General features: G+C 53.8%; 2 protein-coding genes across 2 annotated transcripts; one reads left to right on the top strand and one right to left on the bottom strand.

Moving 5' to 3' along the window:
• Positions 1–411: 411 nt before the first annotated feature.
• On the bottom strand, positions 412–7,687 carry KLHL21 (kelch like family member 21). Its single transcript, XM_039367197.1, has 4 exons — positions 6,649–7,687; positions 5,716–6,121; positions 2,793–2,865; positions 412–2,385 (listed from the first exon to the last, which is right to left on the bottom strand). The coding sequence occupies exons 1-4, from the start codon at positions 7,655–7,657 to the stop codon at positions 2,104–2,106; spliced, it is 1,770 nt and encodes a 589-aa protein (XP_039223131.1). The 5' UTR covers positions 7,658–7,687; the 3' UTR covers positions 412–2,103.
• Positions 7,688–9,553: 1,866 nt separating this feature from the next.
• Positions 9,554–14,441, top strand: PHF13 (PHD finger protein 13). The gene is made up of 4 exons (XM_039367850.1): positions 9,554–9,975; positions 10,567–10,668; positions 12,043–12,583; positions 12,993–14,441. The coding sequence occupies exons 1-4, from the start codon at positions 9,937–9,939 to the stop codon at positions 13,217–13,219; spliced, it is 909 nt and encodes a 302-aa protein (XP_039223784.1). The 5' UTR covers positions 9,554–9,936; the 3' UTR covers positions 13,220–14,441.

Raw genomic sequence — 14,441 nt, 5'->3', positions numbered from 1 at the left:
CGAGGTCCCTTCCAGCTCTCTCATTCTGTTATTCAAGCCTTCTGGTTTGCTTGAGACAGGCCATTCTCCCCTCCCCCCACATTATGGTGTGATTGAAAATGGCCAGGTTTTCACTTGTCAAACTATTCACGCCCTGTTACACAACCTGGCTGTTTCTCAACTTTGCAAACGCAATTCTTTACCCATTTTTACAAGAGTTTTTGCTCATCAGAGGAGCACAGCAAACCAGGGATGGTGGCTTATTCTAGCCCTGAAAGCAGGTGGTAAAATGCAGAGATTTCAATCCACAAATAATATTTTTTTTCTGTTTTCCAAATAGTGAATTTCGCTCAATAGGGAACCAGATGGAAATGCCTCCCTTTTGTGGTGTCTTTTTTTTTTTTTTGCCTTCCCCAAGCAGATTCTGGCAGCATCAGCCATGTCTCTTTTATTTGGCACATTGCAAGTTTTCGAAAAGGAAGCTTTACCAAACCCAGAATAGTTTTGCTTCGAAGGAGCAGGAAGTCTACAGTACTTTAGGCCAAGTGCAAGGACTACATTTAAACATTCAATAAATACAAAAACTACCCCTTCCTCCCAAACGTCCGGCTTGGAACAGAGGTTGCAAACTGTCCCCTCCGTGGAACAGCCCAGCCACAAAAAAAATATAATAATTCTCGTACATTGGAAGGTATTAAAAAGCAGAACCACCAGCAGGGTCTGTAAATGGCCGTGTGGGAAACGAGGCCCTCTTAAAAAGATACAGGCGATCCTCGATTTAGCGACCACAAAATTTTGCCCCAAGTTTTGAAAGTGAAAACATTTGTTGTGAATTTTGCCCCATTTTACGACCGGATTGTGATCGCGGGGACGCTGCGACGGTCGTAAGTGTGAAAAACGGTCCTAAGTCACTTTTTTCAGTGCTGTTGTCACTTCGAACAGTCACTAAATGATCGGTCGTAAGTCGAGGACTACCTGTATACGGGTAGGGTTTTTGCAATTGCAGAGTTGCAACGGGTAAAACGGATCCAAGTTGCGACGCTGGAAGGAAAGTCCTGTCGGTCCGTTCTAAACTCACACGGCCTCCGTTCTAGGCGGGTGCGTAGAAATTACATCTATAAAAATATCTTTTTCTCCATGGTGGAGATGATAGGCCATTGGGAACAGTCTCCTTAAAAAAAACTGCAAAAGATAATAGTTTATTTTTGTTCCACGACACTAGTCCTCTTGACGAATGGCAGAGGCAGGGCACCAGTTCAGCCCGGCAGCAAAAAAACAACTTCAAAATTCCTTAATTTGGTAAATTAAAGATGTCTTTTTCTGCCAAAGTTGGTTTGTTACCCAGGCATTAATATGAGGCTTTGTTTTTTTGCCTCCAAGGCACACTGGTTCGATGTGCAATTTCTCCCAGAAAAAAAGAAAAAATATTATGGCCTCTCTTTCCAGACGCAAAATGACAGAAATTAAAGGTGGGAAGTGGGAGGGCGTAGAGGTCATCCAGCCCAACCCCCTTGCTCAGTGCGGGGACAGGCAGCACAATACATTCTTCCTTCTCCCCCCCCCCAAGCAAATGCCAAGGAATGGATGGCACGGCATGTTGAAAGGAAGCGCTCTGCAACCTGATTGGGTGACAGTAGAGAAGCAGAAACCAGGAAGGGTCCCCTTGGGATCATCTATCCAAACCCTAAGCTAACCCGTGGTGGACTAATCTCCCCATCCAGACCCTTCTCTCTGGGACCATACACAATGTCACAAACAGGAGGGGCGGGGCATCATTTTTAAAGTCTTTTTTGACCAGTATAGAAAAGTTGACCTATGAATTCTGAATTGCACCCTCTCCTCGCACGGAAGACCTTCCCTTCAAGGTCCCACCTTCTTCCTTCCCACCCTGTCCAGAGCTGAACCCCCAAAGCTCTGTCCCACTCCCCAATTAATCCTTCGGGAATCAGCCTGCAATGCCACCCCATTCCTGGGTCCACCACAGAGAAGACCTGCGGAACTCCTGGACAGGATCAACCAACTTGGCGAGGCCAACAGGGCGCCATCACCTCCCAACCCCAAGGGGTACCACAGGAGCACCGGCCACTGACAAGCCACAACAGACCCGACAACCTCTCGGCCCCCTTAACGCAGTTCCTGCAAGTCTTGTCTGGGAGGGTTGGGGGCGAAGGGGTCTTCCAGCACCTGCTTCCCCTCCTCCTCCTCCAGCGTCTCCGGCATGAACTGGCGGAAGATGCTGACACTGCTGTGCCAAAAAATGGGCTCCGGCAACTGGCCGGCCACGCTCCACTTGCGGCTCTCGGGATCGTACGTCTCCACCATGGCGGAGAGTTCAAAAGTGTTGTCATAACCGCCGGAGACGTAGAGTTTACCTCCGAGCACGGCTAGGCTGCCTCCCACGTGCACCTAGAGTAGAGAAAAGGAAAGCTATCAAAATTATTACCATTATTATTGTGGTCTGACGCAGTTAGCCAGATGTTTAGACTGGATTTGGCCTTTTTACTCCAGTTACTGAGTCCTTTCCGAGGAACTGGGAGAGGCAGATGTGCTTGTTGCACAAGGAATTTGCTACAGGATTTAAGCTGTCCCAAGTCAAGCTGCCTTTTGTAATTGACCGATGGGGATGTTGTCAATGCCAATGGTATTACGGTGGCTGGTTGCACAACCAGCCAGATGTTTAGACTGGAGTTGGCATTTTTATCCACCCACTGAGTCCTTCCCAAGGACCCGGGAGAGGCAGATGTTGCTGTTTGATGGTGTTAAAGATAGAATTGAAATCCACCCCTCTTAAATTTGCAAGACCCCCTACCTACCTGGAGCATTGGAGGGATTTTGTCCCACTGGTTTTTGGCTGGGTTATAGACATCAACTTCAGCTGAATCATCTCTGGAAGACAAGAGAAATAATTGATAAAGATTAATTATTATTATTCATAATTAATAATACTTTAGATGAATTCTGCAGCAAGGTGGAGGGGCTGAGTTAGGGGTACATATGGGGTGTACAAAGAAAAATCTCAGATTTCTTGAGGGAAAGGAAACTTTTTCACAAAATGCAAGTTTTTTTCCTAATATCTCTAGTGATTTGGGCTGCTTACGAAACAAATGTGATATATATATATATATACAAAATCAGCCCTTCTTTGCCTGTTTTTCATTTTAGCAAGACCCTTCTAGAAGAGTTGTCAGCCAGGAGTTGTGAGCTAAACACAGAATGTTCCTTGGCCGATTGTGACACGCCAAGTGTGACAGCAACAGGTGTGCGGATGGAGGGGGGGGGAAGAAAGGAAGAGTGATGGTAGGGGAAAAAAAAGACATTTGTCACCTCCACACTGCAGACACAAACCCCTTGGGGCTGCCCCAAACAGGAGGCCAAAATTTCAACCACATGACAGGTAGTCCTCGACTTATGACCACAATCGAGCCCCCAAACATTTCCATTGCTAAGTGAGACATTTAAGCGAATTTTACCCCGTTTTACGACTTTTCTTGCCACTATTCTTAAGGGAATCGTTGGGAGTTCTTTAGTTAGTAACAGAGTCGCAAAAGGGGATTGCGTGACTCCCCGGAACACTGTGACCGTCATAACTATGAGTCAGTTGCCAAGCAGCTGAATTTTAATCATGTGATCGTGGGGATGCTGTGACGGTCAGGGTGAAAAACGGCTCTAAGCCATTTTTTCCTCTGCCGTTGTCGCTTTGAACAGTCACTAAAGGAAGCGTTGTAAGCTGAGGACCGACTGTATAGTGTGCAAAAAAGCAACAATTCAGCCAACATCGTTTTGGGAAATTTGCAGGAAATTTGCTCTCCCCCCCCCCCCCATTCAAAGAACCTTTGGGAGGAAGTTATGCTGGGCAGACTCCAGAGCCAAAGGATCACCAGAGTTTTTTTCCCATCTGGCTTTGCAAGGGGAAAGTTGTTCTTGGGATCCACAAGGAATTTAAAGCATGTCTTAAGCTCCGGAAAAACCTGGAGTGAGGAAAATCCGCAGGGACCAGCTGCTAATTTCAGTTATGAAAAAGGCCAGCAAGAATTCCTGGCATGCATTCCTTGTTTGTCTCCAGAGCCCACATAGGGATGGTGGTGGCGGGGAGAAAGAGGGGCCGTTCCGTTCCCTAGAAGGACGGTGGCGCTCCGGATAACGTCCTGATTCCTTGCAAAGAGGAATGTGGGCGGAAGGAGGAAATGGATCAGAAATGGGCATAAAGTGTGCTAAAATGGGTGGATCCTCAGGAAACTGACCGCCCTGCAAGCTGCCTTGTCATCTTTGGCTATTCTAGGTAGGGCCTCGACTTACGATTATTCGTTTAGTGACCGCAGTTACGACGGCACTGAAAAAGGTAACTTAGAACCGTTTTCCACGCTTATGACCGTGGCAGCATCCCCGTGATCTTTTATTCTGTTGTTCTGTATGAAAGTGTCTCCTGCTTGAGCAGGGGGTTGGACTAGAAGACCTCCAGCTCCATTATTCTGAGAGGGTTGAGTGGAGAACGTCCCCAGCTTTTCGGGCGGGAGCGAATGTCTGAACTGGATCCTTGCCTGCAAACCCCTCTTAGCAGCAGCCATGGTGCCCATCCATGTTGGCACACCCGGAGTCCGGAAATGCCAACGAGGCTCCTAGCCATCAGCCAGCCACAAACAGCGTCTATCTGAACGATAAGGCCGGGATGAATTCCAGGCCTTTTTTCAAGCCCCCTGAAAGACCATGTTTGGCTAAAACTCTCAAGTGGTCCGATCAGCCGCCTTTCGGCTCCGATAAGACCCCCGAAGGCGAGTCACGCCATCCGCCCAAAGTAGGACTTTTTGACTCCCAGGAAACAAGTCCTCCTCTCCCCCATCTGATTCATGGCATCTCCCTGTGCAATGCAGCACCTCCAAAAAAAGCAGAGAGAAGCCCTGATAACCTCATATATTTTTTTTTTAATCAAGAGCTGGTTTCTTTCCACAGGGAACCACCACCAGCCCCTCAGATAACCTCAAGAGCGTCTGGAAAACTGGTGCTATTTTTACAGACAGCTCTCTGGAAAAGGCAGCACTTGGTTAAAATCCTAATTCTGTCACCTTTGCTCTGCTTTTGGCAGAGATCCTTTTTTTGGGAAAAAAGAAAAAAAAAGGGGGGGGGACAAAAAACCTCTTTGAAGGCTAGGAAACTCCAGCTGGATTAACGGTGCCTGGGGCTTCGTTTGCTCACCCCATGTAACCCCGGGAGCAAAAATGCCAATTTTCTCCCAATAACAAATTTAAAGCTTTAAACGTGTTCCATTTGGGATAGAATTCTTCTTCAGTTGTTAAGTGAATCACTGCAGTCGTTAAGTTGAGCCACATGGTTGTTAAGTGAATCTGGCTTCCTCACAGGTTCTCCTGCTCGAGCAGGGGGCTGGACTAGAAGACCTCTAAGGTCCCTTCCAGCTCTTATTCTACTCTAAATCATTGCTTGTCACAAGGTCGCAAAAGGGGATGGCGTGAGCCCGGGACACTGCGACCGTCATAAATACGAGTCGGTGGCCAAGCGTCCGAATTTTGACCATGGGGATGCCGTAAACATCGGTTGTAAGTTTGAAAAACGGTCACGTGTCGCTTTTTTTCAGTGCCGTTGTAACTTTGAATGAACTGTTGTAACTTGAGGAGCAGCTGTATTTTCCAATATAAACATAACAGCCGTTTTGGGATTTTTCTCCTCTCGGTTCTCGGTGCCCTAGTGGGGTCTTTCTGCAAGTTTTCCCACTCTGCCCCTTACCTGATGAAGTACATGAGCCCCCCAAGAGTGACCGCCTTGGGGGCGAAGGACCAGGGGGGCAGGGGCCCACAGTTCACCAGGGACCAGAGATCTGACCCGGGGTCGTAGCACTGCATGACCAGGGACTCCTTGCCGGCCAGGGAGCCGGTGGCGTAGAGCTTCCCACGGTAGGTGGTGGTGGAGCAGTCGTCCATGGGGTAGAGCATAGGCTGCAGGACCTCCCAGCTGTCCAGCGTGTGGTCGTAGCGCTCGGTGCTGTCGGCCGCCACGATGTAGAGGAGGCCGTCCAAGATGGCCGAGCTGTGGTACTCGCGGGCTTTCAGCATGGGGGACACCTCCGTCCACTCGTTCACGCTGGAGTTGTAGCGCCAGACGCAGTCATAGAGCCGCGAGCCGTCGGAGCCGCCTGCAGAGAAGAGCGATAAAGTAGAGCGGCGAGAAGGGATAGAGAGCCAGCTTGGGCTAGTGAGGAAGGCACCAGGCTGGAAAAGTGAGTTCTAGTCTCAGCTTATGCATGAAAGCCGGCTGGGTGACTTTGGATTAATCATCAGGAGACGGTGAGTTCTAGTCACACCTTAGGTATGAGTAGGCCAGCCCAACCTGGTACTAGAATGCACTGTCCCCTGGTGATGGGCTTGAAGTCACCCAGCCTTGCTTTGCTGCCTCAGGCGATACTAGAACTCCCCATCGCCTGGTGACTGGCCCATGCTCCCCCAGCTGGCTTTCATGCCTAAAACAGAACATTTGGGCCAAAGTCACCCAGCCAGCTTTCCTATTACAGAACTAGAACTCACCGTCTCCGGTTTGCCCTTCTGGGTTCACCCAAAGCCACCCCTCCGCTTTCAAAGCCCCAGCAGGGCATCGCTGCCCCCCTCCGAGTGCAGGTGCGATCCTAAGTCAAGGGGGCTCAGGGGTGGGAGGGGGTCCACTCACCGGTGACGTAGACATCGTTGCCCAGGGCAACGGCGCTGTACCCGCCTCCCAGGTGCTCGGGGAACTCGGCCAGGTAGCGCCAGTGGCCCGTGCGCGGGTTGAAGCCGTCCACGGTCACCAGCTCGTCGCAATCCCGGTCGCATCCGCCCAGCACCACCAGCAGCTCGGCCAGCCCGGTGGAGGGGCGCGGGCGCAGGCGGGCGCAGGGCGCTCTCTCGTGCCGATCCAGCCGGCCGGCTTGGAAGAGCCTGGCCTCGGCCACCAGGCGCAGGCAAGCGGCGGATCGGGCCACCAGCGGCTCGCCCTCCACTTGCGCCAGCAGGGCGAAGCGCCGCACGAAGGGCAGGCGCACGTGGGCCAGCAGCTGGGGCAGCAGCCCCGCGCGCGATCCCGGCTCGGCGCGCACCCAGCGCAGGGCCAGCGCGAAGGCGGCCTCCTCCTTGGGCACGCGCAGCGCGTCCTCGCGCAGGTAGGAGACCAGCCTGGCCAAGGGGACGCGCTCCAGCTGCGCGCCCAGCTCCCCGTCCGGATCGGCCGCGTGGCGCAGGACGCAGCGGCGGGCGGCTTCGGCCAGCGGGGCACAGGCGAAGGTCTCGCCGAAGTCCTGCAGGTCCAGCGCGGCGCAGGGCTCCAGGCGGGCGGCCAGCCAGGCGCCGCAGGCAGCCTTGACCGCGGGGAACTGCAGCAGGTCGGCGGCGCGCAGGAGGCGCTCGGCCAGCTGGGGCTCCCCGCTCAGGGCGCCCAGCTGGCCGGTGTAGGCGAAGTCCAGCAGCAGCGCCAGGCAGTCCGGCTCCACTCCGTGCAGCCTCACCCGGGAGGCTCGGGCTTCGCGCAAGCCGCCGGCGAACATGGCTCGGAAGTAGCCCGAAGCTGCGGCCAGCACGGCGCGATGCGCGCCGAATTCCTCTCCGGTGCCGGCCAGGAGGGTCACGTCCAGCAGCGCCCGCTCGGCGCGCAGCCCTGCCAGGCCGCGCAGGAGGGCCGAGGCGTGCGCCGCTTCCGCCTCCATGGCTGGAAGGGGCGGACTGAGCGCGCGGGGATCGCGCGGGGCTCCTCCCGCGCAAGGTGCCCGCCTCCTGGGCGGACCTCGGAGGGGCGGGGAGGGGGCGGTCCGCCTCTTGGGGAGGGGGCTGCCCTGCAAGGATCCCCCACCCTAACCCTCTCCCTGAAGGCTGGCAAAGCGGAGTGGGCATGGGGGCGCCCAGTTGGGGAAGGGGCGGCTGGGTGGACCCGGGTGCAGAATCCCGCTGGCCCGATCCAAGCTTGGGGGGGGGGAGGCTGCCCTGCTCGGATTCTACACACACATACAGATCCCAGGAGCCAGTTCAGCCAAAGGCGAGCGATCCTGCCCCCCCCCCGCACCCCCCCCAAATTCTTGCAAATCAAAGCAGCCTCACGGGCGCCTCGTTGGGGAACGAGGCGCTGGATTGCCCCGTGACTTGAACCCGGTGCCAACGTGGCGTTTATGCAAGGAGGCATCCTAGCTGTCAACACCCTCCTGAGACGGAGGGTGGGGGGGGGGCAAACTGTGTGCCAGCAGGGTGCCAACTGCAAAGAAAGGTCGTAAGTGTGAAAGACATCCTAAGTCCCTTTTTTCACTGTAACTTCAAATGGTCACTAAACGAATCGTTGGAAGTCGAGAGGATTGCCTTTATCGAGCTTCCTCTGCAGCAATTTTTTAATTTGTTTTTCCAATTATTTTTCAAGGTGGGACCCCTTTTTGGAGGCTAGGGTTGAAAGCTGCAGAAAATTGGAAGTCCAGGAGGTCTGTCGGTCACTCCTGTCCCTTGAAGGGAATTTGGGGACCCCTGGCACCGCTGGGGAGACAGGAGGGTTCAAGGGCAGAAGAAGCACAGCTGTTATTTTGGGTGGTCCCTGACATTTCTGAATTTAGAGGCTGCTTCTGGGGTCTTCTTTCCTTGCCTCACCTGTCCGTGTCCGTCTGAAGTTGTTTACACACCGAACGTACAAAGTGATAAAGGCAGAGTGGAAATTTAATACTGGTCATCCTCGGCTTGCAACGATCCATTTAATGACCTTTCCAAACTACAACTGCATGAAAAAAGGTAACTTATGACCGATTCGCATTTTCGAATCACTGCGGCATGCCCTGTGGTCACGTGATCAAAATGCGGACTCTCGGCGACCGGCTTGTACTTATGACGGTGGCAGAGTCCCCCCAGGTGATGTGTCGCCCGTTTTGGGACCTTCTAAGAAGCAAAGCCAATAGGGAAAGCCGGATAATAATGGTGTGATTAGTTTAGCATCCGCAGTGATTCGTTTCACACAGCAACAACGGTCGTAAAAAGGCAGAACTCCTTTAACAATGGTCTTGCTTAGCAACGGAAAATGGGGGGGGGAATTGTCGTAAGGCTAGGACTGCCTGTCAAATATTTCCTTGCTTTGGAATCTAAAAGGGTTACTACGCTCAAGGAGAGTTTAGGAAAGCCAATGCCTTTGCTGTTTGGGGAGATTGTAAATCTTGTAAACAGCACCCCAAAGAAATGGGGAAGGACCAGGTTATTTTTCTATTTTTCTCCCATTTCCCCACCACCACCACAAGCACAGTCCCAGGTGATGCACTGGAGCCAAACCCCTCCAACTTCAGACACACTGAAAACAGAAGAAAGAAAACAAAAAAGCAGAAATCAAAGCAAAACAAAAGGTATCAATTATGCCCACTCTCCTTTTTTGGGGAGGGGAAAAATCAGCCCTTTCTCAAGTTATGGCCCATCAACTCTCTTTTCTTTGCTGCTGAGCACCGGGCTTCAAATGCAAATGAGCGCCATTAATTTTAAAAGGAGGGTGCAAAGAAGGCGAGTTTCTAGTCCTCATGGGGAAAGGAGGAACATTCGCCCCCATCGCATCCCCTCGGCTTCGGGCGCAGAAACTGGAAAGGAGCCCTAATAGACGAAGAAAAGGGGGATGGAAATAAAAAATAAAATCCTTCCTCCATTTTAGCAACGGCGAGGGGTGGGAGAGAAATAAAATCAAAGTGTCTGGAAAAGTCCCTGGTAGAGTCTTTGGACTACGTTTCCCGGCATGTCATGCGCGTGGCCGGGCGATACGCATGCGCCAACTGAAAGCTAGGCTGCCTAATTCGGAACGGGAACTACGATTCCCGGCAAGCGGCGCGCGCCACGCAGGCGCAGCAGCTGCGAGCAGAGGCGGAGCCTACGAAGGGGGGGGGCAAATCTCTCCCTAGCCTTGCAGGGCGGGGCTCCCCCTCTCCCCGCCCACCCCAAACTCCGCTGCCGGTACCGGGCGACGCCGGAGGAGACCCCCGCCATGGACTCGGACTCCTGCGCTTCCCCGCCGCCCCCCGAAGTGAGTCTCCCCCCGGGGCATCCCTCTCCCCGGGGCTGACACTGGGAACCCCTGGCCACGCCCACGGAGATTGGGGGGGTGGGAGAAACCGGCCCCCCTCTTGCTGCAAAAGGACCCCCCCGTGCCGATTTGCTGGAATGCAACGGGGAGGGGGCGTTTGCATGGGGGGGTCCCCTTCCGCGCCCCCCGGGGGCAGCTTTCCCCCTTTCTGCGCCCCCCAGCCTGCCCTTTTTGCAGCGTTGAAAAGAGGGTGGGAGGCGGGCCTGATCGGTGCGTGGGGGGGGGCGAGGTAGCAATTGCACCGTCCCTTTGAAAGGGTCCCGGCTTAGCTTGACGCCCCCCATGGCTGGAAGCGGTGGGGGGGGGGCAGCAGAAGCCTCGGCTGGCTGGCTGGGTGGGGGGCGCCTCCCTGTTTGCAAAACGCCCCCCCGCCACCCGCTGCAAAGCTCCGCCCCTCCCTTCGAGAAAAGCCCCCCCCATCGCCGCCCCCCCTCCCCTTTCTCCCTGCCCAGCGCCTTCCCCGCCGCCGCCCCTTCGCCCCCTCCTCAAATCACCGTCGCTCTCTCTCTCTCCCCCCCCTCTCCTTCGCAGGATTTCCCCCCGGGCTCCAAGCGCTGCCGGACGGTGGAGGATTTCAACAACTTTTGCACCTTCGTCCTGGCCTACGCGGGTTACATCCCGTACCCGCACGAGGTGGGGGGGAGCTTTTTTCGGGGCGGGGGGAGCCCCGATAAGGGGGTCTTGCAAAGTCCTGCCGGGCAGTCAGGGCCGGCGGCGGGAGGGGGAAGCCGCGCTCATTGGCAAAGAGGGCTGGGGGTCCCGTCCTTTGAACAGCTGAGCGAAAGAAAGGGGAGTGGGGGGGAGGCTGGAGGGGAATTTGGGGGCGGGGGTGGGGTGGCATTGGACACCCCAGCTTTTGGAGGCTTTGTCCAGGGCTGCAAAAGGACAAAGATCGGCTTCCCGTGCCTGGGAAACCAGCAGGGGCCACCAAGGTTAGGAGTCTAGGCTGCTTCAGAAAGGCAAGAGGGAATGTGAGTGAGGACTGGAACTCTTTAAAGCCACCACATCGTTTCTGCCTTGCATCTTTTCTGCAATCCCACAGCCACAAAGAGCAGCTGTCTCCCCCTCCCACTGGGGACTCTTGTCCCGCATGAGAAAAGATTCAGAAGTGTGGGTGGGAGGGACCGTGGGGCGTTACTGGCACTCTTGAAAGCTGCCACATCTTTTGTGAAGAATGGCTGTTTGCCAGGACCCTTATAAGGATTGAGAAAAGATGCAGAAAGAGGAGGGTGGGGGAGGGAATGGGGGCCACATGTGGACTCATTAAAACTGCCACCTCTTTTCTGCAATTGGGCAGCGGGAGCTCCCAAGAGTGGCTGTCCCCACCCCCCAGGGCGATTTGTGGTGTGTGAGAAAAGAGGCAGAAATGGGAGGGGGTGAGGAAACTTGGGCATTCTTTAAGGCTGCCGCATCTTCTCTGCTGTTGCATCTTGTCTGCAAATGCACAGCCAAATGTGGCTGTTCCCTGGGACCCTTGTAGGGCTTGAGAAAAGATGCAGAAATAGGCAGGAGGAAAGGAACTGTGGGACACAATTGGAACTGTTGAAAGCTGCCACATCTCTTCTGTGGTTGCTTGCTTTCTTCAATTGCACAGCCATTAAGGAACTTTTCTCAGGATCCCTTGTGATGCTTGAGAAGAGCTCCAGAAATGGGGTGGGGCTGGGGAATGTGGACCAAGCCTGAAACTCATTCAAGTTGCCGCATCTTTTCTGCAAAGGCTGCCGAGGGGATCCTTGTTCTGCGGGAGAAAAGATGCAGAAACAGGGCAGCAGAAGGGTGAAGGAAGCAGCCACAGTCTTTAAAGCTACTGCCTTTTTTCCTCCAGTCACACAGCCTTGGCGATTCCTCCCATATCCTTGGAAATGCTGTGTCAGGTTTGAGAGAGCTGCAAAAAGAGGGTGCTTTTCTCCCCCTCACCTCAAATTTCCAGGCCGTCTTAATCCATAGCACTTTCTAAAGAAAAAAAATATCGATGTGGCTGTTTTAAAGAGTTTTCTGTGCCTGCAGGACACATCTGGCTGGAGCAGCGCCAGCTCCCCCAACAGTACTCGGGGGGCCATTGACAGTGATGGAGGGGAGACTCCTTTGGGACACGTCTCCGTGCCAGGAAAAGCCCGGAAGAGCTTCAGTCAACTCAAACATGGCAAGGCCTATTCCTCGCTCTACCAGTGGACAAAGCCCAACGGATTTTTGGTGGACCGGAAAAAAATGGAGAAGTTTCGGAAGAAACGGCGGCTGGTGAGGAAGGACGCAGCGCTGCCAGACATCAAGTACCCCGAAGAAGAGGAAAGGCTGCGGGAGAGAGGAGAAGAGCCGTACGCCGAGACCCCGCTCAGCCCATCCTCTGAAGGGGACGCTCAGTCCTCCACAGGCCGCTGCTCAGCCTGGGATTCAGACACCCCGTCGAATCCCCCCTACGCAGCCGCTGCACCGGAGCAGAGCCTTGTCCAAACGGTGGGCAAGAGGACCATCATACGGCAAGGGAAGCAGGTGGTCTTCCGGGACGAGGACGGCAGCGGAGACGATGAGGACATCATGGTGGATTCAGGTAACCCTTGTGGGAATCTCTCGAACGCGGAGGCCCGTATGAAGATGGTGAGGAGCGGGTCAGGGGGCTACAGACCGTTAGAAGATGGGGTATCTCCTCAGCAGTGTTTCTCAATCTTGGTGACTTTTGGCCAGTCCCTCTCTCTCAACTAAACACACCCCACAGCGTTGTCGTTGTGAGGAAAATAGGAAGAGGGAGGACTATTGGGTAGGTTCAGCCCCCTGAAATATTTATAGAAATAATAAATGCGGGATAATAAATAATATACCAAATAGATGCCAGTTGGGTGCGCTGAATCCTGGCCACCTTGGAACTGGAAAAGCAATTCAATCCCAAAAGTTTCCCATTTTTCTGACTCTCCCGGACCTTCTCCTCCACTGACCCCCCCTTTTTTTCTGGACCTTGACAGATGATGATTCCTGGGACCTGGTCACCTGCTTCTGCATGAAGCCCTTCGCCGGGCGCCCCATGATCGAGTGCAAGGAATGCCACACCTGGATCCACCTCTCCTGTGCCAAAATCCGCAAATCCAACGTTCCCGAGGTTTACGTCTGCCAGAAATGCCGAGATTCCAAATTCGACATCCGACGGTCCAGCCGTTCCCGGACGGGCTCCCGCCGGCACTTCCTGGACTAAGCCGGCTGGGAGCTGGTGGGTGCCGAACCTCGAAATTTGGGGGGGTTGAGTTGGTAGGCCGCAGTGGAGAGCGAGTGAGACCCTCCGATCTTCTGGATCGCCTGATTTCCCGTTGGAAGTCGAACTGATTCCCGGCTGCAAAAGTGGGGCGAAGGGGGTCTGGGAGGGTCTTCCTGGTCTCCTTGTCTTGGGAGCACAAAGGGAAATAACGGGGAGCTGACCAGGGCACCATTCGGGGAGGGATTGAGGTGCAAACCAGATCCACAAAAGGTATCTCTACAGGAGACGAGAAATTTTTTTATAAACTCTCGTTATTCGAAGCACAGATTTGGAGACCAGGACCGTTTACAGAAGTGACTCTCTTTCTCCCAGAGGTCAGTCCAAAGATTTGGGAAGCCCTTGATTCTGGAACAACCTCCCACGAGCTGAGTTTGGAAAGACGGGAACGATGCAAAAAAATAATAATCATCTTATTTTGACAGCAGGAGCACTGGGACCCCTCTATCCAAGTGACAAGATTTCAGCCGATTAGGATTTAAAAAAGGGGAATTGCCCCTTCCTTTTGGGGAGGGGAGAAGGACAAACTTTTTTCCTGGTGCTTTGAGACTGAGCCGAGGGTCCGAAAAGCTGGACAGCCCAATGGGATGAGTGGGTGAGGGGCTAGGGAGGGGTGGACCTCGGTTCAGCTGTCAGTCAGTCGGTGCTGCTTTTTGGACCTTTTTAAAGAGACACTGCACGGCACCTTCTCTGATGGGTGGGGGGAGAAAGTGGGGGGGAAGACCCCACCCCTTCCCGTCATCTTTGATTGATAAGTAAGATATTCCTGGTCTGTTTCTGGTGTTGTGCTGTGAAAGCCTTTGGCCGCGTCCCAAAAGTCAGTCTGGAGAAGGTGGATTCCTGGATCCTTCACTCTGCAAGATCCACTCAGATCACTCTCTTAACGTGGGAACCATCCAGCCATCCCACTGGAAAATCTCCGGCTGTCGTGCGTGAAGGAAATTTCCAGTTTCTTTTTGGGACTCTACGCCAGGACTATTTTTTCCGTTCCTTTCTTCTTTGGTTAGCCACGTTTGATGGGGCGGGGGGGTCCCTATCGCCAAAAACCGCTGAGGTCTTCAGCCCCCGCCCCCAAACAGCCGTGTATCGAGGGTTTTGTCTGTGTACAATCTCAGTTCAAGAGCTTTAATTTTTTAAAACAATTAAAATTATTTGTTTTATGGAA

The sequence above is a fragment of the Crotalus tigris genome, unplaced genomic scaffold, assembly GCF_016545835.1.
Source record: "Crotalus tigris isolate CLP2741 ecotype Arizona unplaced genomic scaffold, ASM1654583v1 scf7180000020588.15403103151:6194809, whole genome shotgun sequence".
In the NCBI taxonomy this organism is placed as follows: domain Eukaryota; kingdom Metazoa; phylum Chordata; class Lepidosauria; order Squamata; family Viperidae; genus Crotalus; species Crotalus tigris.
Note: the sequence above shows the minus strand (reverse complement) of the source record. Positions and strands in the feature narration are given on the sequence as shown.

Excerpts from the sequence above, each read along its gene's own strand:
- KLHL21 (XM_039367197.1), bottom strand. The coding sequence starts at position 7,657 with ATGGAGGCGGAAGCGGCGCACGCCTCGGCCCTCCTGCGCGGCCTGGCA. Across the intron at positions 6,122-6,648 it reads CAACGATGTCTACGTCACCG|GCGGCTCCGACGGCTCGCGG; the intron begins GTGAGTGGACCC and ends TCTTCTCTGCAG. Across the intron at positions 2,866-5,715 it reads GGGCTCATGTACTTCATCAG|AGATGATTCAGCTGAAGTTG; the intron begins GTAAGGGGCAGA and ends CTTGTCTTCCAG.
- PHF13 (XM_039367850.1), top strand. The coding sequence starts at position 9,937 with ATGGACTCGGACTCCTGCGCTTCCCCGCCGCCCCCCGAA. Across the intron at positions 9,976-10,566 it reads CTTCCCCGCCGCCCCCCGAA|GATTTCCCCCCGGGCTCCAA; the intron begins GTGAGTCTCCCC and ends TCTCCTTCGCAG. Across the intron at positions 10,669-12,042 it reads ACATCCCGTACCCGCACGAG|GACACATCTGGCTGGAGCAG; the intron begins GTGGGGGGGAGC and ends CTGTGCCTGCAG.